This window comes from Ylistrum balloti, unplaced genomic scaffold (genome assembly GCF_031769215.1).
Source record: "Ylistrum balloti isolate Yb309-2 unplaced genomic scaffold, AGI_CSIRO_Ybal_v1 Utg369928, whole genome shotgun sequence".
Classification (NCBI taxonomy): domain Eukaryota; kingdom Metazoa; phylum Mollusca; class Bivalvia; order Pectinida; family Pectinidae; genus Ylistrum; species Ylistrum balloti.
The window spans coordinates 417,604-443,129 of record NW_026782042.1 but is presented as its reverse complement, the minus strand read 5'-3'; the positions used below and the strand labels follow the sequence as shown (position 1 = coordinate 443,129).

General features: G+C 33.1%; 1 protein-coding gene across 2 annotated transcripts in view; it reads left to right on the top strand.

Annotated features, from left to right (window-relative positions):
- LOC132547048 (uncharacterized) overlaps positions 1–25,526 on the top strand; it is a 102,660-nt gene that overhangs the window by 52,486 nt on the left and 24,648 nt on the right. For both annotated transcript variants that reach the window (XM_060210797.1, XM_060210796.1), the window contains exons 3-4: positions 3–72; positions 11,285–11,470. In XM_060210797.1, coding sequence (XP_060066780.1) covers positions 3–72; positions 11,285–11,470 — 256 coding nt within the window. The remainder of the gene's footprint in view (positions 1–2; positions 73–11,284; positions 11,471–25,526) is intronic.

Sequence of the window (25,526 nt, the reverse complement as noted above, 5' to 3'; positions counted from 1 at the left end):
AGATCAAGAAAGGCAGTTTTATAAAAAAGAAGCAGGTCTCCACGGAATCAGATGAACCAGAACCTGCACCATGTGAGTAGATTTCCTTTGTGTGAATGTAACAAATGCTTACATCCTTCAAATGTTCTGAGTATGTCATTGAATGATTTTCTTTTTATGATTCTGAAATGGGACAAACTGAAATTTCCAGGGATATTCAATGTTGGAATCACCACAAGATCTCAGAAAAAATAGAAGGAATAAAATTGTATGATCATAATTTGTGGATGTTTATTTAGACAAAATGTCTAAACTGTGATAAAAAGATAGTGCAGCATGCAGTGCTTCTGTTTGATGATAACAGTTTATCAGAAGTGAAGTAGAATTTTGTGCTATTATATCTGCATTGCACACTGAAGGAAATTAAGAGATGATAAAATTTCCTTGCTGAGAATTTTCTAACACAAGTGGTGGCAGTTAAAAGAAACCTTGTAATCAGCAAGCAACACAACACATATACCCTGTTAGATACGTATAACATATGGTTGTTGTTACAGCCGTTAAACTTTACCGTTGTGACATTGGATTTGAACCAGGAACTCAGAGGACTTCAGATAAGCACACTGCCAACTATGATATCAGTAGTCTAGGTTTTGCTATAAACACGTCTTTAAGAACACTTTAAATAGTGGAAAGTCTAGGGAAGCTAGTGGTGTTGTCAATGATTTAGTGGGTTCTTCCATCAAGGAAACATTAAGGACCAATATTACTGCCATTATACTTATAGTTTCTAGGTCATACAGGGTCACCTCTCATAGGGTCAAGTAGTTAGAGGTCAAAAAGCATGAGTTTGAGTTAGTGGTCACAATGGCCTCCTGTAGAAGGATGAGAATGCTCAAACACTGTGGTCCAATATGAAATTGAGACTGTTTCAAGGTTGTACAAAAGACACACAATTGAATAGCAGCCTCAGATATCTTCCAGTATGAAATATAGGTTGCTCTGACAAAGTTTTTCCATACTAACATGTGGGAGGTTGAATTCATTCTAACAATAGTCTCCCAGATGAAACTGTCAGGATTATAAACTAATCGATCAGCAGCTATTTTGGTCCTTCGTATTTCTTCATGCTTGAGTGATTTCTAAACAAATATTGAAAAAATTATGGGTAATCCTTATCTATATCTATCAAAAGAATATGGAAATGTCACAATCAGTTCAGGCATTTTATTTTAATCTCTCTCATAGATTTATTCTAATCTCTGCCATAGATTTCTATCTGGGTGGATACATCCGCCTAGTGAAGCCACTTACGTAAGCCAAGCATTGATAGTTGAACGCATGGCAATATACTAAATAGAATTGATCAGGAAATGAATAGATCACAGGTATCTAGGAAATACAGTTGGCAGAATATATCACGTTTACTGTTCACAAGTTTTGTCAATCCTCTTATACCAAGGCCTCTTTATTATGTTAATGAAATCTTTGCGTATTATATTGCGTTTTCTTGAATCAGAAATGAAGTCATGAAAAAGGGATTAAACAGTGAATAATGAAGCTAGACAGTGTCAGTTGAAATAAGGCTGACCTACTCAGACTCTCTAACAATAAGCCCATGTCTGGTAATAAACCCATGTCTGGTAATAAGCCCATTTGTAGTTATTTGTTTTTCTGTAGGATGATTGTCTCCTCCCACCTGACTTTGAGTGAGAGTTACTGTGCTTGCTCCCTTGGCTTATTGCTGGACAATAAATTTATTGTCTCTAGATCAGGGTTGTATATTTCTCAATTTCATTTCTTTGGATTTCCTAATAATATAACAAGAGAGAAAATGTACATCTACACAACTACAACACTGAACCTTAAAATTATCTGCACATTAAGATTGTTTAACCATGGCATGGTGTGGCAAGCAACCAAACAGTCCATATACTGAAGACCTGTCGAAATGTTCAGAGAATTTCTGTGTTGTTATGGTGGTGATAGTTTAATCTCTACTACTTAATGAGCATATTTTTTTCTTTGTAAGAGATACACATTATTTACATGCTTAAGTAATAAGACCAGGGGATTGCTATCTTTAGAAAGGTGAAGGTCGTTGTAAAGGTCAAGTAGATACATCTGGGTGTAATTAGCAAATCTGTGCTTGTATAAATATGAATGATTGAGCTGTGTTTGCTCTCTGGTCCTTTCTGTAGTAACGAGGCACAGACATCACTTTTAATTTTTGTCATTTGCCTTCTAGGATAAGAACAACGACTGGTGAACAGTTTGGGAATACTGTTCTGTACGATAATCATCAGACTGGAATATCAACAGCACTATATCATGTCAATAATCAGGGTCACGAGAACTCTCCTAATCAACCGTAAGCTTAGTGCATTATGGTGACATGCAATGTTGGCCATAAGTGAACTGGATTTTATCGTTTTATCCTGTTAAACATTAAATTTTGTATTGCAAAATACCTCTAGATGTAAAGAGGGAGGGGTGGGGGGATGATCAGAACATTTTTTGAGGGGGTTATGCATGGATTCAACTTTCCCAGTCTAAAGGATAATGGTAGATAAGAATATAAGGGTATTCAATCAGATAACGTTTTAATCATGCTTCCATTTTAGTTTTCTTGTATCAAATTGTAATCAAGTTGTATTTGACTTCATATTGGTACCAATTGTTGGTAAAATGAAGTTTACATTCGGTATTCTTCAGTACACTCAAATTACATAAGTGATTTACAATTCTAAAGGATGATATTTACAACCTGATCATAAGCTGGTAATTGATATGAAACATAAATCACATGCTAAAAACATGAATGTTTTTAATGATTCGGTGAATATTGAAGGAGAGGCTGATTTATTTGTGAGTGGCAGGTGTACCTGACTAGCAGGACACACCCACCCTGCTTGTAGACAGAATTAGCAGCAAATTGTTTCAAGTTGTCAATTAAGTTGGCATTGTTTTCTGTAAATTGAGAGCACAAGCTGCCTTGTATCTCATTCTGTCACTTCTGTTGCCATCCTTTATACTAAAGTACATTGGGGAGACTACCAAACACTTCCTACACCATATATTTTATAAAAATTACATCAGGGGAGACTGCCCAACACTTCCAACACCATCCCTTATATTAAAGTACATCAGGGGAGACTACCCAACACTTCCTACACCATCTCTTATACTAAAATACATCAGGGGAGACTACCCAACACTTCCCACACCATTCCTTATATCAAAGTACATCAGGGGAGACTACCCAACAAATCCTACACCATCCCTTATATTAATGTACATCAGGGGAGACTACCAAACATTTCCCACACTATTCTTAATACTAAAGTACATCAGGGGAGACTACCCAACACTTCCTACACTATTCGTGATATTTAAGTACATCAGGGGAGACTACCTAACACATCCTACACTATTCTTAATACTAAAGTACATCAGGGGAGACTACCCAACACTTCCTACACTATTGTTAATATTTAAGTACATCAGGAGAAGTGACTACCCAACATATCCTACACTATTCTTAATACTTAAATACATCAGGGGAGACTACCCAACACTTTCTACACCATCCTTTGTAATCAGGGGAGACTACCCAACAGAACCTACACTATTCTTAATACTTAAGTACATTAGGGGAGACTACTCAACACTTCCTACACCATCCTTTGTAATCAGGGGAGACTACCCAACACTTCATACACCATCCTTTGTAATCAGGGGTGACTACTTAACGCCTGCATCATCCTTGTACTTAAATACTGACAGCTGCAATAGTTCAATGTCATGTTCAGAATTTTATAATTCTGTGTATGTACAGATCAATTCTTTCAGTAGTACACATGTAATACAATGTAATGTAATGTTGAACTTCCATTGTACTGATTATTTGGACTTTGTTCTTGTGTATTACCAAGATACTTGTGAAGAATTGACTTGTGTATTACCAAGATACTTGTGAAGAATAGACTTGTGTATTACCAAGATACTTGTGAAGAATTGACTTGTGTATTAACAAGATACTTGTGAAGAATTGACTTGTGTATTACCAAGATACTTGTGAAGAATAGACTTGTGTATTACCAAGATACGTGTGAAAAATAGACTTGTGTATTACCAAGATACTTGTGAAGAATTGACTTGTGTATTACCATACTTGTGAAGAATTGAATTGTGTATGTTCAGAATTTTGAAAATTCTGTGTATGTACAAGATACTTGTGAAGAATTGACTTGTGTATTAACAAGATACTTGTGAAGAATTGACTTGTGTAATACAATGTGAAGAATAGACTTGTGTAATGTGTGAAAAATAGACTTGTATTACATTTGTGAAGAATTGATTATTTGGTGACTTTGTGTGAAAAATAGACTTGTGTATTACCAAGATACTTGTGAAGAATAGACTTGTGTATTACCAAGATATTTGTGAAGAATAGACTTGTGATACTTGTGAAGAATAGACTTGTGTATTACCAAGATACTTGTGAAAAATAGACTTGTGTATTACCAAGATACTTGTGAAGAATAGACTTGTGTATTACCAAGATACTTGTGAAGAATAGAGTAAGATTTTTAACTCAAAGTGCCTTGGAATTTAACTATTAACTGAAAAAAGTGTTCATTTATAATTTGATGGTTTATGTGAACACTCGATCAGCACCAACTTGGTTGAACTCTTTCAATCATCAATGTAATTCATAAAAATTCAAGTCATTTAGGAGAACTTCCTTGTTCAGGTCCACTCTGTAGAATAAATAGATAAAACTCCCACAAACAGTTAAGGTATAGTGCATCTCAAGCATCAGGGGAGACTACCCAACATAGTGTATCCCAAGCATCAGGGGAGACTACCCAACATAGTGTATCCCAAGCGTCAGAGGAGACTACCCAACATAGTGTATCCCAAGCATCAGGGGAGACTACCCAACATAGTGTATCCCAAGCATCAGGGGAGACTACCCAACATAGTGTATCCCAAGCATCAGGGGAGACTACCCAACATAGTGTATCCCAAGCGTCAGGGGAGACTACCCAACATAATGTATCCCAAGCATCAGGGGAGACTACCCAACATAGTGTATCCCAAGCGTCAGGGGAGACTACCCAACATAATGTAAACCTATGGATTTAGTTAATTAATAAAAAATCAAGGTCACAGTTACTTGAAATAAAATTTCTTTTTTCTCATCCAGATTCTATCTTCAACAGAAATTTTCACATTGAAATTTAGGACTTCCTATATGTATCGAGGATTGCTGCAAATGACAGAGAAATGTACATGATATAGGTGTAGTTTTAATGTCAAGGTCACTTTTAGCTATTCATGGTTATCTAAAGCCCAGGTCCCTTTCTCTTATATGTTGGTGGTATTGCACTTATTTTGTTTGATGAAGAATGTATCTCACAGGATTGATAATGTAGCTTCTGTAGACGATGATTTTTAATCTTCTCAATACTTTGAATATATTAGCATCATTGTGTAATGTTTCAGCAGTGGTTTACCAGTAGATTTATGATGAAGTTTTTTGTATAACTTTGTTACCTTCCTGAATTGTTCTACTTATAAGGAACTCTGACGTAGAATCCTGGTCGTAAATCACACACTTACGTATAGTCTGGGTCTATATCCTACTCTGATGTCAAACACATGCTGAATGTGTTCACAAACACGGAGACGCAAACTCACCACACTTCATTACCCCATTTCCCTTGCCAACATATCAACGAAAAACGCCTCACAATTATTTATACATCACACAAATTAAAATGTGTGCCAAAATCTTCTGTATTTTAATTATATTTGCGTGTAATCTCATAACAAAATAAATGGAATTTGATTTTTTTTATCTTATACTGCCGTACATGAGGAGAGTTTTTCTATAAAGAGACAAAGGTGGAGATAGTTTGGTAAATAAACTGCTGCCTTATCTATTTAAAGGATCCCAAGTTATGATCAGTATATAAGCAAGCTTAGCTGTTATTTTCCTCATGCAGACTAAAAAGACATGTTGGTTTGTAAAATTTCTGAGATTCTGTCTCACACCTGCAGTGCTGATATACCTACTAACTATAATAGACTGGAAAGAAATAATGAAAGCTCTGCTTAAAGCTTTACTTGAGAGATGTTTATAAGTAACATAAAGCTAGGGTGTATATTCTCAAGTATTTACTGGCACATTAGGTAGTGTCAATGTTAAATGATGGATTTCATCAATAACACTCTATGTACATGCACGGATCAACAGAACATATGAAGTATGTATAACCGAAAAGTAAACAGTAATTGCGTGATTTTCTGGTCTGTCTACAATAAATACCCAACACATATTTGTATAAACTGAGATTGATTTTTCATATACATGTTGATCATCACCATGAAAACTTGATGATATCTAAAATGATTTTATCTTCAGCCTGTAGTGAATGATGGGATTTTTTTAAGGCATTGCACTCATATATTAATCTTAGAATGCAGTTTTCAAGAGGCACACCCCATGAAGTTCTCTAGATAAACTACATACTGATTTACTTTTGTAGATTGACAAAAATCAGCTTGGCATCCACACTCAGATTTCACACTGTGGAGTTTAAAAGTTCTACACATTCCGTGTGATCAGACTGAAGTACAATGTAAAGAAGGTTATTCTGAATCAATATGGTACCAGGGTATAGTGCAGTACAACCTTGCAGGTGTAGATAATTCAACAGAAAGGGTTATTGACTTAAGGCTTTCAGAGAGCTGGAGTTTCCTCACTTGCAGACAGGTGCCAGTTACATCCCTTCCAGACATCTACAGGTTTCCTCCCTTCCAGACAGTCAAGGTTCACCCCAATGTCAATGTTACATAGAATATTGAAGGGAAAAGAATCTTCCTATCAACACAACTCAAATAACCCAAGCATAGATTTTATAATGACTGATGTTGGGTTCTACTGTAAGCTGCAATTCAACATGTGAGTGAGGTTGTTCTGTTTAAAAAAAAGTTCTGGAATGCATTAATAGGGGTGGGAACTGTAGTTATGTAATTATAGTCCCTGTATCTGTGAAAGTTTGTCAATTTACTAGTCCCTTCATTCTTAGGATGGAAATATCTTCTTTATGTTTGAGTTTCAGGGTTTTAGGTCAAGGCCCCTTTACTCATGAAGGATCAAATTATCTTGGACAAGTTCAAGTTAGGGGTTGTTAAGTCAAGGTTAAAGTCACTGTTACTATTTTTAGAAAATCTGTAATCCATACAATGTATAAGCTTCTGGTGGTGTGTCTAGGGGACATGTATTGCTTCAGCAACACTTAGTCTGCTGGTTCTGTATAGTCTACATGTGTCTGATGTTATATTCATTAGTAACAAGGCTAATGTATCAGTATCTCTCAATTAAGTACCAGTTGAAACTTTTTTCTGTTCAAATTTTTTATTGGTATATTTTAAAATCAGATGAGATTACAAGTTCACACAACATATAGCTCATTTTCATACTTGTATGGTTTAAGTAGGTCTACATTGATAACTACTAATGGCTAACACCAAAATTAAAATGAAACACTAAAAACTCCTTGTCCCGTTATCATTCAATGTGATCTTAGTATGGGGCATCGTAAAAATCATTTCTTGTTATCAGCTGATTATGCAATATAAATACAGCTGGTGAAGTATGTTGGTTAGTCATCGTCACTATTGTTGCCGGTATAGACTGTATGTCTGTCTGACCATCTGAAAGATAGGAATCGTGATCCTGTGTATATTTAAAGTATGCTCGAGTCTTAAAGCAACTTAAGTTAAACCTTTAACAGCTAGTAAATTTAATTAGTCCCCTGCTATCAATACCACAGAGATATATTAATTTGTTTTCAATTCTCTGTACACTCCAGTCGATGTCAGCAATGGATTCTAGACATATTCTGATGAAGGAGTGTTTTCTGTATATACAGAATTATTCTCTTTGGTCTGAGTTTAAAGACTGAAATTTGGCAAGCGGTGGAAGACAAAGAGACCCTTGGTGATAAACTTTTCAATATTTATTCACAAATTCAACTTAAAAAATTTAATATATCATAAGTTTTAATTACATTGTATTCAACACTTAATTGCACATATTCAACCTCTTTCAGAATTACAGAGCACACAAAGAGGGGAGATAACTATTCCAATTTTAAACAGGAATTAGGTAGTAGTTAGTATATGATGTAAAACCTTATATTGGAACCACTGCAGTTTTGTGTTAGTCCTTAGTATACATATTCAACCTAAGAAACAGTGGAATTGGACATTTTCCTGTGTTGTATATATCCTAATAAAAGACCTTGATTCACTGTTAGACCACGCTCTATCAGTTTGTGTTTGTTAAAGTATTCCAGGAGTGTTTTTTGCTATGGCAATACTCGGTAATAAACCCAGACTTTGAGTCAGTTATTATATGAACTGCCCCCTTTGCTTATTGCAAGGTATATAAAAAGTACATATATATGTACCTCTACGTTTATAAGAATGGACTGGAGCCGATGTTTTCTACTGGGTGATGGTTCATGTTTCAATATCACATCAACAGTGCTATACAACTCGAATCTTATTACACAGACTCTATGATACTCGACACAAAACCATATTACTGTACAGCAACAGGTGTAATTAGGAGTTGAAATATCTTACTCAAGGACACAAATACATGCATCTGTCTAATTGTAGGGTATAATGGTCTGAAGCTTGGGTATAAATGTTTTGTACCTAAATACTGTTAGAGAGATGCTTATATATGCCAACTGAAAAGATGGCTAATGAAAACAATTAGTGGTTAATTTCAGCTTTGGAACACATTAGGACCTGTATAGCCAAACCAGTTCTTCACACTGACTTGATACCATACTTAATTAAACCAGCACACTTTTCTTACCAGCTATTGATTATACTTTAAATATAGGACAGCAGGCATCATGTGGATGTACAACTTCAGGGCCTGTTGCACTCATACACGGCTCTGTCCTTTCAAAACTGCTTATTCTGGCTGACATTTTCATTTCTGTAGAAGAGCATCTAGATAAAATACCAATATGGAATGTTCTGATATGAAAGCAGAACAAAAAGAAAAAATACACATTAATTAATTTTCTGGAAAGTTAAATCTTGAGAGTATGTGTGTATGATATTGTGAAGACTTATTTTGGACCTGTCAGAAACCAGATTCTACCCTGTTTCTTTCCTGTAGAAATTGTTGTGGTTCAACACTTAACTGACAGTTTGTTTTCATTGTGTCCTAATCCAAAAGAAAATACCTTAATTATTTTTGTGTATCAACTCATACATGATTAGGTTTTCAAAGTTTAGTAGAAACAAGCTTCCAAGCTGCACAGCTTAGTGCTCTACAAAATAATTCATATTGCAAAGTATGAACTGGAAAGATTGTTATGAATATTCACAATATTTCTGCACTATGTATTTGGTAAAATGGAAAAGAATGTTGCTAGTTTGCCTAAACCATATGGTCCCAGTGATAAGAACTCAATCAAAAAATTGCTTTACCTGTGACGATATAACTCATCGTTGTAATTAATTACACAATGTGATATCAGGTCCTAGTGTTAAAGGATTTCAAAAGCATCTGTGTAAATAATGTATGTTTGTAAAAATAAAATGAAAATGAAAAAATATTTCAGAAATCAATGGTTTTGCTGATGATTGAGTTTAATTGTCTAGTAACAAGTCCAAGTGTAGAAATATTGGCCTCACTCCATGTAATATTGTTCAGTAGACGGAAATACAAGCAAGAGTTTTTATGTGAGGAAATCCTCTAATAAGCCCACCCCATATACCTGAGTCAGACTTATTTTTGAACTGACTGTATTTACTGCAGGGTAACTATGTTGTACCTAAACACTGGGTTAAGTAAACACACATTTCATTACCTTGTGGGCTTAACTTACTGCAAATGATTAGTCACAAAAACTATTGAGAAGTCTATAAAAAATCACTCTTTACATACACAACACTTTGATTTCATGTACATAAGTTACCTCACCTGCAGTTTGGCTGTACTTAGTACAGAGATGTATATAAATATAGACATGATTTCTGCAGCTGTGGGTAGGCTGGATCAGCAGCAACATTACTCCAAAGTATCAATGTTTGGAGGAGAAACCAAGTTAATTCAACTGCAGTACATGAACCTTTTATGTGTAGTTCATCAATGACACACACACCTTTATGTGTAGTTCATCAATGACACACACCTTTTATGTGTAGTTCATCAATGACACACACACCTATATGTGTAGTTCATCAATGACACACACCTTTTATGTGTAGTTCATCAATGACACACACACCTTTCATGAGTAGTTCATCAATGACACACACACCTTTCATGAGTAGTTCATCAATGACACACACACCTTTTATGTGTAGCTTAAGAACCTAATATATGACATTACTTATTAGTAGTTTTTAATAGACACAACTTTATGTGTAGTTTACATCACACACAATGTTCATGCTTAGTTTGCATACCTGGTAACTAAATAAGGAGTTCAAACTTGTTTTCAAAATGTCAACGTTGATTACATTTGAACGATGTTTACTGTAGTGAAGGACATTCAGATGTTTTGTAGTCAGTGATCATTGTACCTGTTCAAGTATCAAGCCACATCTTCTTCAGAAACACAACACACATAACAAGTTCTTATATCAGGTCAACATGGCCGTTTAGGTTTGACCATGGTCCACATCTAGTTTTATGCAAATCAAATGTGTTGAAAAACTCTATTGTCTTAAGAACCAAAACCCATCGTTATATGAATTTTTTGCCGTGTTGTTTATTTACGATGAAGATTTTTTAATATTAATTAGCAACCTTGAACACATTAATACCACAGGGATTGAATGTTCAAAGCATTGATTGACATTTTATCTAGAAATGCAATGTGCATCATCATGAAAGGACCATGTTAGTGAGCAAACTTGAGCATAGCATTTGCTCACAAGGCTAAAATTAATCATTGATGAATCCAAAAATTTTCTTCTTAAGAACTACAATTCCTAGAGTGATGATAATTTCATTTGTAGCCTATTGTTGGGCTGATTCAATGTATCTATAATTGTCCAAAATATTGTTTTTGGTAATAGGATCGATTGCATAGGTTATCTTATTGTTTCCTAAGCATTTTTGAGGCAGAATATTCCAATTCTTCAGATAATATATATATAAGCAATGTTGTAATCATTCAACTTTTGTAAGTTTTTAATGGAAGAAATTCACCATCATTTTCTTTAACGTTATGTCATGTTTATGTAATTACAGCAGGAGAGATCGACCCTGTGTACAGTTTACTTAAGTGTGCAGCAGATCTGCCAAAAGGCGGCCCCAAGGCATGTGGTGTTCACAGTCAATGTTCAGGTCACCAGAGTTCTATACGGCGAGGCAGCCCCGGGGCAGGGGGAGACAGCAGTGGCAACACTTCAAAAACTTCCAGTCCCTCGTCATCAGGTACCGCCCCAAACAAAAGATAAATGTGTCTCCTATGCTTTCTTTGTATCTGTCTGCACCTTGACTGCGAGTTGCCCCTTCTCAATCTACACTCCATGCCAGGTCCGAGAGGGACAACTCTGTAAGAAACTGTCACAACCTTCCCACAGTGCCACTGTCGTGTTGTTGTAAGAAACCACCTACACAGTATACCGTCGTCATGTTCTGTGTCTCCACTGTTGTCATCTCGTCTTGGTAAACAGTCTGATATTGTCATCATGCCTCAATCTCTTCAGGACAGCTTTATATTGTCATATCTATATTTCTGTCAGTTACATTGCTTTGAGTAAGGAGTGATATAAACCAAGTCTATGCTACTGACATTTCTAGCAAACTTCAACTTTTATCTTTCAAGAATATGGTTAGGAAAAGAAAAGCTAATCTCATGATTTTTTTTCTTGTTATTAAATCTTTGAACCTGTGTCCAGTCTATTTTTTATTCAAGGCTCAGGAATGACATCATTTTGGAAATATTTGTAATTGTATATATGTATTGAGTTACTTTCGTAATCTCACATTTACTATTTTCAGCAGAATTCCTTTCACAGTAGGTTTAAGGAATATTTGTTCTCCAGGTTTGCTTCAGAAATTCTAATTTGATATTGGTCAGAAGGAAGTTTTTGTTTTTAACTTTCAAATGGAATTCATTCCCCCAAGAAATATAAATACCTTGAGTAAAATTTTCTAGATTGTAAACATTTTGAGTTTTTACCTGGAACACAGAACACGCTAACACAGAAATCTTTTGTTTCTTCTGATTGTGAAACATTTTTGTTTCATTTTTCTTTCTTTTTTTCTCATTGTTCAAGGTCACAAATAAAAGTTTTGAATCAAACAAATAAAATCACGACATTTAAACATTTAGTAGTGATTCTTCTATATTTTGCTGTTCAATGAATTTAACCATACAGCTTCCTAGTTCTTTTCTTCTACCTTAAGATCAAATCTCTAGCAATTCAAATATCTATGGTTATTTTTACCTTTCTTAAAATTTGCATGTAAAAATAGATATTACAAGGATTATATGTATAAAAGATGACTCATTCTGAAATATGAAAATATTTCAACATCTGATTGACCTACATGTTGTGGTGTAGTTGTTTGTGATAGTTTATAGTAGTGAGTAGTCATTGTCCTGACTGATTCACAGAGTTTGGCACTCAGAATGGCTTGACCTTGGTATAGTCAGTTTTACTTACAGATGAACCACTCTCCAGACCTGGCGATGGACTGCTGTATATATACATATATGCTGCTTGTTAATCACAGTTGAACCTGTCTGGGGAGACCACAACCTCTTCTAAATCAAAGTTTAACTAGTATTTTAGGAATCAACCCTAATGTTCAATGCTATAAAACCATAGTTGAACCTGTTTTAAAGGACCATCCTAATGTTCAATGCTATAAAACCATAGTTGAACCTGTTTTAAAGGACCATCCTAATGTTCAATGCTATAAAACCATAGTTGAACCTGTTTTAACGGATCATTCTAATGTTCAATGCTATAAAACCATAGTTGAACCTGTTTTAACGGATCATTCTAATGTTCAATGTTATAAAACCATAGTTGAACCTGTTTTAAAGGACCATCCTAATGTTCAATGCTATAAAACCATAGTTGAACCTGTTTTAACGGATCATTCTAATGTTCAATGCTATAAAACCATAGTTGAACCTGTTTTCAGTTGCAAACACCCCAATGCTCAATGTTTTAAAACCATTTTCAACCTGCTTTTGGGGTCCATCGCTAATGCTCAATGCTCAATACTTGAACCTGCTTTAAGGGACCATTGCTTTTGCTCAACACTGTATAACCATATTTAAACCTGTTTTCAGGACCGCTTTAATGCTCTTTACTGTAACTCTATAGTTGAAGCTGTTTTCAGAGGATACTCTAATGCTCATTACTGTCAAGTCATATAGTTGAACCTGTGCTTAGGGACCACCTCAGTACTCACATAACAGTCAAATCATATTCAAACCTGATTTTATGGATGGTGCACCCTAGTTCACACTTAGCAACTGGTATTTTAAGGACTGCCCCCATATGTTCACTGCAAAATACCCCAGTTGAACCTGTGATTAGGGACCACCTAATTTTTCTGAGAAATTTTCCAACTGTTATGCTCATTTCATGGTGACCATTAAATGAAAAATATCACAAGATACCACACTATGTTCTCCCACTGGTTTACGACTTTTCTACTTTTGTCCTTTATTATGTTTGTGGTCTTTTTATGATCACTATAAGAAACACAAACAAGAAGAATTTATATTTAATGTTGGAGATTACTGTTTCTATCCAGTAATAAGCCCATGTCCAGTAATAAGCCCATGTCCAGTAATAAGCCCATGCATGTATTTAACTCTAAACCAATATAATTTCATATTCCAATGATATTCCCACATATCCTTGGGTTTAAGTAGTAAGTGATATGTGGGTCAGCTGGGCTTATTACAGGATATGTATGGTATAAGTGTTATTGCCTCCCCAGACAGGTTTTCCAGTGATTTTGTATTTGATGAATGAGTGATAGATATCTTGGCTGTGTAGTATACTTATCAATAGAGATTTGTTTTTGTATATATATATATATATATATGGATGATTTGATACACTTAATACCAATTGTACTTTATGTGTGTTTGCTTTTATTGTTTCTGTAAAACTGCATCAAAATTTAAAATCCTAAAATCTTATCAATAAAAGTAAACATTTCCAGGTGTTTTAATTAACTGATTAATTAATTAATTAACAGGTGAATGACCTGTTCCTAAAGGGAGGTATAGATCTATAAATGTATTAAGTACACCTCTTAAAAAAAGTTCAAGTTATTGATGATTATCAAAAGTAATTTTCTTAACAAAAAGTAAATTTACATTATCGAATGGGATGACTGAGACTAGTATATAAAACATCTAATATCAACATGGCAATCTGAGATAATTTTGAAATTACAAAAACCAGCCAATATACTGTACAATCAACACTTAATTAATGCGCTTAACATTTAGGAATGGTGTTCCAGACACACCAAAAAGATGAAAAATTCCTAAAAATATAAATATATTTTACTTAAATTCAAATACAGAAGTAAGGTAACTTTTGAAATTAGAATTTCATACCATTAGTAATCGTAGGATATCGAATAATCTGTCAGCTTTCATTTCATGCTACACGTATATGGAGTATTGAGAATTATTGTACTAGCACATCATAACATTAAACTTGTAGCAATTTATGCCATCTGAAGACAAAGCCTTTTAACATTTTTAGGGATGTTGATATTACTTTAAGTACACCAGTTTGCTACTAAATATGGAGCAAGAACTGTACAAAATCAATCCGTATTGTGTATATATATATGTATTAGCACAATAATACTCATTATATTATCTGAAGATTGTCAACATAAAAAACAACATAAATTAAATGAGATAAATGAAGACAAGCTTGTAAAGGGGATTTCTGCTTAATTTTGTATCAAAACTATATGTGACGTTTCACTTTTACAGGCAATATCAATAATATAGATATACCTCAAAGTTTGGTCCCATTTTATCTGAATTTTTTGAAAATTTCCTGAAGATTATTTCATAAAATTCATACACAATGGGGTCTTGTTTGGGATCCATTGTATTTCAAATTCTTCAATTATTTTTGCTCTGATCAGCATCCAAGAGGAAATTTATACCAGCGATGGAGCATCTTATGGAAACAGAATAAAATCCAAGTCACAGTTGAGCTTGACAGTCACAGGTTAGCAGAGAGAAATCCTCCACATTGAAAGGGACATAACTCTTATACCCCTCCTCTTCATTAAGTACGAATGTTCCTATATGTCCTTTGCATTTCTACTAGAAAATACAATGTCCATCTTTCCTAATGGTCCGACAAACTGTCATTCATTCCATGCTGAAATTTAAAATCTTGTGAGAGTTTTGCTGGAGACCTCCATATCCTCTCTCTACCTTTCCTGACATGTAGCACTCTCACGTCTTTATTCTGATTTAAAATTCCATTATATAGTTTTATGTAATTTAATAGTGTCTGTGTTTAATGATGAATTAAATCGCTCAACTATTTGACTTGAACAGCTGAGTCTTGCATGCTCACAGAAGTCTGATCTGAATTTATTAATTAAGAAACCATGTTAGCATAAATTTTATAATTCTTTAAGCTCGCTCACAGTAAAATACCGTCTTCATTGACTACGCTGTGTGGTATATTTGCCACTGACTTTTATCCAGCTCAAAACCATAGATGTTCCATCAAATTCCTTCATATCTCCTCTCCCAACTATCTTCTACCTGTCCATCACCTCCTTCATTATCCTTGTGTCACACAGCCAGCTGATAGTCGAGATGAAGACTACTAAACACTGTGCTTGTTTAAGTACACAATGGTGATCATTCTGTATCTATCCCTAAGTTTTGATAGACTAATATACCTTACAAGAATTGAAGTGACTTTATAATTAATTTATACTAATTACCAGATTTTTACTAATTATCATATGATATGCTGCCTGTTCATGCTGTATATACTGAACTCGACTCCCAAACATTTATATATTTGTATCATTGCTGAAAGATTTATTGTATGTTACTAAATGTGTAATGTTTTCGTAGATTGCAAAATGTGCCGCTGGTTGTTTACCTAACAACTAAAGCTTGCTAATATCTATACCCAAACGTTGCTTTTTGTTAGTGTACCCACCAACAACTATTTTAACCTTTCAAATGTTTTCAAAGTCGGTAACTTTATTTGATATGTAATTACTTGTTGTAAAAATCATCTTACTTCTTGACTTGAAGCTAGAAATAATGTATTTTGATAAAATTATATCTTACGTTGTAGAATTTAACAAAAATTTGCAATTTCAAAGAAAATCTATCTGATTGATGCATGCCTAACTTCAGTACACAAAAAGTAAAATGAAATTGCAATAGATGCCTGTAGCTCTGATGTAGCTATGATTTAAATTGATAGTGAAGACAATTTTCTCTTACCTTTTGATTATTCAGTACACGTTTAAATGGAATTTAGTTGATTTTTTAACTTTCTCTCTCTTTTTCTTCTTCAATGTGTTTCTCCTTTCTCTCTGAAGAATGTATCATCTGTGTGTGATTTGGTTGTATTTGTAATTTACATTTGGAATCTGATACAAGACAGAAGCACTGACGATATATCTAGATACAGAAGTTTGTTTATGAAATAAACGAGCTGTTATATAGGATAATTAACACGTTGGTTTATTTCTGTTGGGTTAATAGTATACAGATTTACTACATAAACCAATTTAAATCCAATTAAACAAGCAATCTTTATTTCAATTCCCATCTAAATTAATTCTATTCTCAAATGAATTAAAAAGATGAATTCCAAAATAAAGTGAACAATTTTATTTTATTTATTTTTTGTCTACAAGAGGAGGAGTTATTGGAATGTCTTATTAGACACTGTCTGGGTCCCATACACCTGAGGACTTTCCTAATTTTAAATCATGGAGAATTAAAATGTGTAATGAAAAGTGATCTTCAAAATTCTCTACAAGACAATTTTGGCAGTACGGTACAGTCACACGTGTGAACATGGTTTCCAGATCATGATGTGCTATACAGTTGTAATTTTTGAAATCTTTCGCATATTTTTTCTAGATAATCTCTCGTAACAAGATTCCTCTCACCTTTTGATAAATATTAAATATGTCACTTTTCAGATATACACCAGATCACACCAGAGAGATCCATCTTGAATAGCTTATCACTTCTATTTCCAAGCACTCCTTTTTTTCTTCATCTCTCTGACTTTTCTCTTTGACAGGCATGCACGATTTAGTGGCGCAGAGCTTAGGATCCGAATTCAAGAATTACTACAAACTTACAAGTCCTGGTAAAAAACCAGGCTCCTTTGATGTTTTTTGATGATTCACATCTCAATCAGTTTGGTTCAAATCAAAATTAACACTGATTCATCATTGTTTTGACAAAAGACTTACAAAAGGTTCTTTAAAACCTTGGTAGTCTGTATTCCATGCTTTTCCTTATTGGATTACTTTTCTCCACAGAGTAATGAAATCAGGTTTTATTTTTCTAAATGTTGACCTTGAACATATTAATATTTTTATCTCTGTTTACTATTTTGAGCACATTTAGAATGGCTCATGTTTATTTCCTGAAATTAATGGAAAATTCTATAACCAGTTACACCAAACGTGTATGTTATCATAACAGCAGGTCATTTAGTGTAGTTTTTAAAGTACTGCCAGGAAACAAGATCATTCTTAATCTATTTTTATCTTTAATCATTAGTATTTTTAAACCATATTTATAAAACATGATAGTAATTAACTGTGGTAGTTTTATTGGACAACACAACTCCAATGCAGTGTGAATATCCTGTGAGAAGTAATATTTGATATACCTGTGATGAGTACAATTTTTACAGGATATATAGCAATACAATTTGGTCATTAATAATCTATATACATATCCTTCATTCCAGCCAAACTGCGACACGTGTATATGGTCACTTCCTTCTTGTGTGTTTCATGTTGATAAAACTTCATTGGATGTTCTCAGAGCGTAATTGTGATATAGTTTGTAGAGGAACCTCAGTATATGTAGTGATTGGTTGGAGAATATCATACTAATTCCATGTTATCACAGGATGTTAACTGCATTTATTGGGAAAATACTCAGAAATGTTTCTCTCTCCTTCAATTTTTTTCAATTTTTTCTTTTATTCCAAAATAAAAATGAATTCCAGAGTTTTAATTCGGAAAAGAAATTTGTTCGTACTTGAGTAAATAGTTTTGAATTTTTAATACATGTGCTTTTGTTCTAATTAGATAACTAAGGTATAATTTTAAAAAGTTGATTGGTTGAACACATAACATACATCTTCTCTATTTCACCTCCTACTTTCTTTTTCCCAAATATTTATTCCTTGTTCAAAATACATATGTTTATGACTTTGGCTGACTTTTCATTTCAACTCAGTTATATACATGATTTGTTTATTTATTTATTTTTTTTTTAAAAGAGGCATAACTCAAATGTGAATTTCAGCTGTTGTATTTATATTTATTTTATTCTTAGGATTGAAAAAGTCGAATTAGTGAATGTGGATTTGTAAATTAATCTGTTTACTTTGCTCAATGGTTGATCACAGTGCATGATAACGTTTCTAATCCAGACATTCAGTTTAATCTTAAATGTACATTAAAGAACTTCCATCATTTTTAAGCGATATCAAAATCTTGATAAAGATGTCAGAAAATTTATTATTTCAAACGTTAGAATTCTTATGTCTAGATTGAAGATGTTTCATTGTACAGACAACCATATGTCTTCACTTTATTTTGGAGTTTTCATGGTCTCTCAATGTCTTTGCCCTTGTTGATGTTGTATTGAAGACATATTGCTCATATTTTGGTGCATAAATGGCAAATACAGTTTTTTCGATATTTGCAACAGGATTTTTTTCTGATAATTTTGGCATTATAACATTTCTTATTTGTGTAATATAAGTGAATGAATTTAAATTTTGATCACAAAGCCTCGGTGCTTTTTAAAAGAAAATCTTTGAAAAAATAAACAATATATATGATGTGATTATGTCACTTACAGATGACTTATAATTTGGTTCATTTGAAGTGAAAATATATCTTATATAAGAAATAGGAAATATTTTTCTTTTCTTTCAATCATCTATTTTCATGATAAAGATATGTGTGTTTATTCTATTGTATTGTTGATTGACACTTGTGACTTGTACAGCCCTGGTGGACTGGCACTCTCTAACTATTTCATGTTGTGGTGAATATTTTACTACATCTCCTTGCACCTGTATGACCTTTTGGATGTTATTTAACTATCACAAGTATATATTGTTGTATCTATACACCAACAACCATAGTTAAATCCCACTCAATTTTAGTAAAAGTTCCAAGTATTTTCTGTAATATGATGTACACATAGTTTCAAGGTTATGTGATGACCTCTAGGCATTTGATATCTGAGACAAAATGATTTATGTATTTTCTCAGTGATTGGACAATTTAACTAAAATCGCCTTGGTCTGCAATCCAATAACACCGAATTACTAACCTACACACTGTTTATCTGTAGGTCTTTATTGTTTTTTGTTGGGCCTAGCTAGATAAGACTTAAATTTCCTGGTAAACTTAATTTCAAAGTCCCAATGTACTTGTCCATTATAACTAAACCAGACATCTGCCGTCAGCTCGGTTGTCTTTTTGTGTACAGTAAAAAGTGTGGATTTTTTAAATGTTTAGTTTCTTTTCTTCATAATGTTACAAACTTAAATTTGAATTTTATATAATTCCTTTTTTTTTTGTTTCATATTATTTCAAATTTAAATGTGATGTTACATAATTGAATTTAGCATGGTAGTTCAGTAATATTTCAGGAAATTTAAATGTGGTGTTAGAAATGAATCCCATTTCGGTCTAGTCTGTAATGGGTTTATTTTCGTCCATAGAAGTAATTAAGTGTGCCTGTGTAATGGGATAGAGATATGATCTAGACACTTACAAAGCAATAATAATATTTGATAAGCCCTGACAGACTATCATTGACAATATCTTGTAGTCAGTATTGTAGACAGAGGTTATCTTCATCAGATAAAACTAGTGTGCTATTGTTTGACGTCATAATAATGGACCAAATTTTTATTACCCATTGTTAAGCATCTTGTACATTTCTGATAATAAAAATGTTTTTATCTTTGATAAAGTTATGAATTTTGTCATAAAAAAGTAGATGTCTGAATCAAAGGATTGTACCAAGGACAATTTTTGCTGTGGACTTTCATTATTCAAATCATGTGTTAGCTGATTTTGATGGTCAAAACATTTGATCAATTCATCATCTGTCCACTGTTTTATAACCTCTTTTCCACCAGAATATTGAAGATGTTCCATGACAGGCTTAAAATCCAATTTAAGCAAATAAAATGTTTCACAAACATTTTTCTGCATCATTGTGTTGACAAGAAGATGATACAGGGGTAATAAAAATTGGTTCATGGGATGTCAACAGTCACAAACATATCATTGTCCCAGACTGTACATATACTGACAGTACACATACTAACGGGCAAGTTTTCTTCTTAAAACTTTTGTTTTTTTTTAATCTTTATTCTTTTGTGGCAAAAATAAGCATTGTGATAAAAAATCTTCAGCCAATAGCCAGTAACATAGTAGCAGAGAAGTTTTTCTAAGGAATGGAGGTGAATGTATTTGCAGAAAACATTTTCTTTTGTTTAGCATAAACGGGATCAGATCCCTAAACAAAAAATATGACAGTATGAGATTCATCAGGTGAGGATGGAATATAGAGGTTTTGATAACGGCTTAAACAAGACCATGACATACAGACAATTTAGCAGGGTCAAGCTCAGAATTCATTGTTGTAAGGTGGGTTACAGTATATATACATTCAATCATTTTGTTCTTTAGGGCTAGTGAGTAATAGGTGGCAGGGGGCTTACAATTTACAATGTAAGCTTTTAGCTAGTAGAAAGAAACAACCAAATGAGCTCTTATAGCAAGCAGGGGGCTTACAATTTACAATGTAAGCTTTTAGCTAGTAGAAAGAAACAACCATTAGTGAGCTCTTATAGCAAGCAGGGGGCTTACAATTTACAATGTAAGCTTTTAGCTAGTAGAAAGAAACAACCAAATGAGCTCTTATAGCAAGCAGAGCGCTTACAATTTACAATGTAAGCTTTTAGCTAGTAGAAAGAGACAACCATTAGTGAGCTCTTATAGTAAGCAGAGGGCTTACAATTTACAATGTAAGCTTTTAGCTAGTAGAAAGAGACAACCATTAGTGAGCTCTTATAGCAAGCAGGGGGCTTACAATTTACAATGTAAGCTTTTAGCTAGTAGAAAGAGACAACCATTAGTGAGCTCTGACATTTTTGTTGAAATGTTTTTTGAGTTGTAGTCATTTCTCTGCTGTGGAAATGTCTTCAATTTCAAGAAATATTACATTATTCTATAATAACCATGATCAAGCTGATGTTTGACCCCTCTGTGAAATAGCTGCTCCATGCTATAGCCTAAAGATGAAATAATGGGCTGATTTTGGTCAAAGTTATTACCAAAATCATGTCTATACATTTTTTTTGTTCAACGCAAGCTTTTCAACCTCTGCCTCATTATCTATTGACCTCTTTGTCTTTCTTTCTCTCTTTTTTCTTTGAAGTTGATACATAGTATCTTTGTCAAGATTCAAACCATTCAGAGACCTTTCTTCATTAGCCTGTCCAGTCTTTGAATTGGCAAAATCAGGTTGAATTGAGAGTAAATTTTTGGAAAGGAACATATGAAATGTTTCCAAATAGGACTCTATTGATTTATTCCTTATTTGGAATACAGAATAAAACAATATTTCATTAAAATATCATCTATTTCCATGGTTACGATAAGTGTTGCTAAGGTTGAGAAGCTTGTGTTTGAACTTGTCATGTTGTTAAAACCCACCTCTATCTCCTTCTCATCAATCACAAAGCACATGTGATATTAGTCTTAGGTATTTGATTTGATGTACATATTTTTCTTCATTTTTTAATATTGATATATTTCCCTTTAAAATGTCTTAGTTATATCAGCCTTAGTTGAGTTTACCATAAGCGGCAATTTTAGATAGGAAATTAGCGTCTACCCTTGTGTTGTAAGACCTCCTTTTTTGTTATAAATAGGAATTCATTATTGGAAGTTTGTTTAAAAATGAAAGAACAATACACTAGTTTATGAAATTAAGGTGATATCCAGGTAAAAATAAGTTATCCCCAGAATATGTTGGAATTAAGATTTTTACAGTTATTATTGTAAACTATCACAATATATATTCAAAACAATCTATTACTGTTTTGGTTATAACTATCAGAAACACATATAACTGGAAATCACAATTATGGAGAAAGCATACTTGCCGTTCTCTTTCATACACATGACTGTCTAAGGGAGGTAAGTCTGATGAAAAGTCACATTCCACCCAGTGGGCAGCTTTGTTATTTGGTAACACAAAAATAGACAGCTGTGCAATGCTTTTCTTCTTTTGATAAACTTAATTTCAAGAGATTGAGAAGTAATATCTTTTTCACAGGCCCAGGTGAATTGCATTTTACTTTTGAAATAAATATGCTGATTCTCCTAGCTTTACAAATCAAGCTACTAATTGTTCACTATGTGGCCAGTCTGTTGTGCCTCTAAATAGGTCCAATCCTAGTCATTTATCTCTATCTGGCCTTTTTTGCTGTGAATGTAAATGTTACAAATTATTGTAACTTAGATATGTTTACCTGGATAATACCTTAATAAGCACAAACAATTAAATATAACAAAACAATATAACAATCATATTCTTCAACAACACGCATTCAGTTCACGGATATAACAAAATAAAATTGGAATATTTTAAGAACAAATCACCTAAAAATGACTATCACAAAGTTGATAAGAGTTAAAATTCTTCCATTTGATAAATAATATTTCAAAATGAAAAGAAAACAAATTATTAAAAAAAAAACTCTGCATCCTAATGTAGTTCAGATGCTTATTTAACTTGACAAGCATGATCACATTTGGATTTTTTTTTCAAAATTGTGTTTCAGTTTCAAGATATCAATCAGTCTTTTTCATAGTTTTATAACGATTACAGTTTTTACAATTGTGATCGTTACTTTCAACATTTTTTTTCATAAATTTTTTTAAAAAAATGCTCAACCTACAATACTCAGGAAGATGGGGGGTACCTCTACACACAAACAACAACGTTCATGTTTAGATTAAATAGTGATTATCAGCTGACAGCTTATATAATGAATCTGTTACATTCCCCTATGTGTAGGCCTTACCCATTGTTACCTGTTATGATTTTGTTTGGTTTGTAGTTTTTATCATATAATGTACAATTTATCACACACTGTGATTTTTTACCATTTCTCTTTCACTCTTCCTTACTTTTCCACTAAATTCTCACTATTTTTAAGGACTTAATTTAACAATTCACACATCTTGTTCTTCATTTACCTTGATGTTTTATTTATAGTTTTCTCTTTATTTTATTTTCATTATTTTCTCACCTGTAACGAAGCAATAAAAACATTTGACCAGGTGTCAATGAGACCTTGATAGAGACTTGTGTCTATAGGTGTGTAAAATATTCTATATTACAGCACTTTTATTATTTGATTTGAATAAATTAATAACAAGTCATCTCAGTGAATTACATTGATTTACAATAAACATATGGAGTAGATAATGAGAACTAAAAATTAAAAAAAAGCTAATGGATTATATCTAGTTTTACTTTCCTGAAAAAACTCAGAGAAAGACACCAACGTAACTCTATAAATAAGCTTCTATCAAAAACTGTAGAAATAGATATTTCATTAAGCTTATATGATGTGATATTTGGACCAAAAACATTGATTGAACAATTTGGTGTAAACTTGAATCATAATGTTGATGTTGCTACCCGTCCTGAATTAGGCATTCTTACTAAGCTTCGCATTTGCAAACAAAGATGGATTTTTAACGAGACATTAATTTGATCATTAGATATAATTTTATTAGGAAATTTGTATGATTATCTCTCTATATTAACCATGACATTGTTATAATGACATAATACCTTTTTACCTTGGGTTTCACGGTTTTTTCACCTATATTTTACATTGTTTTAATATTCATCCTACAATTTTTGTCTATTTCACATACAATTATAAATATTAGTGGTTTGTCACTGTACTTATGTCAAAGGTTATTGAATTAAATGTGTCAAAGTTCATTGACCTATGACCTATGCTAAAGATCATTAGATTCATGTCATATTTGATCTCATATAGATACTTGATATCAAAGAGTGTTTCTATATATCAGTTATGTTATATGTATATTTATGAAATTATACGAGAATTCACACGTTTTGATAGGAGCAGGACATGGTTTTCTGTGCGTGTACTGTGACATCTAGTTGTACTGTTTGAATAAAACTTTCCTACACCCCCGACAATTTTGTTGTATTGTGTTGTGTTTTGATTCCTGACATACCCAATATCTGGGTCATTATTGTGTTGTTTACCACCAAGTATTGATGTATACATGTAAAGCTTTGAGAGGACCTTTACCTTGTCTTTCAAGCTTTCATACACATTAGATTATACTAGATTTTCACTGTTACATACAAACCTAAATTTTCAGTTTTGGCCAGTCACATAAAGACTTAGATTTTCAGTTTTAGCCAGTCACATAATGACCTAGATTTTCATATCTAGCCAATCACATGAAAACCTAAATTTTCAGTTTTAACTAGTCACATACGGACCTTAATTTTCAGTTTTGGCAAGTTACATAAAAACCTAAATTTTCAGTTTTAACTAGTCACATACGGACCTTAATTTTCAGTTTTGGCAAGTTACATGAAAACCTAAATTTTCAGTTTTGGCCAGTTACATGAAAACCTAAATTTTCAGTTTTAACTAGTCACATACGGACCTAAATTTTCAGTTTTGGCAAGTTACATGAAAACCTAAATTTTCAGTTTTGGCCAGTTACATGAAAACCTAAATTTTCAGTTTTAACCAGTCACATGAAAACCTAAATTTTCAGTTTTAACTAGTCACATACGGACCTTCATTTTCAGTTTTGGCCAGTCACATGAAAACCTAAATTTTCAGTTTTAACTAGTCACATACGGACCTTCACTTTCAGTTTTGGCCAGTCACATGAAAACCTAAATTTTCAGTTTTAACTAGTCACATACGGTCCTTCATTTTCAGTTTTGGCCAGTCACATGAAAACCTAAATTTTCAGTTTGAACTAGTCACATACGGACCTTCATTTTCAGTTTTGGCCAGTCACATGAAAACCTAAATTTTCAGTTTTAACTAGTCACATACGGACCTTCATTTTCAGTTTTGGCCAGTCACATGAAAACCTAAATTTTCAGTTTTAACTAGTTACATACGGTCCTTCA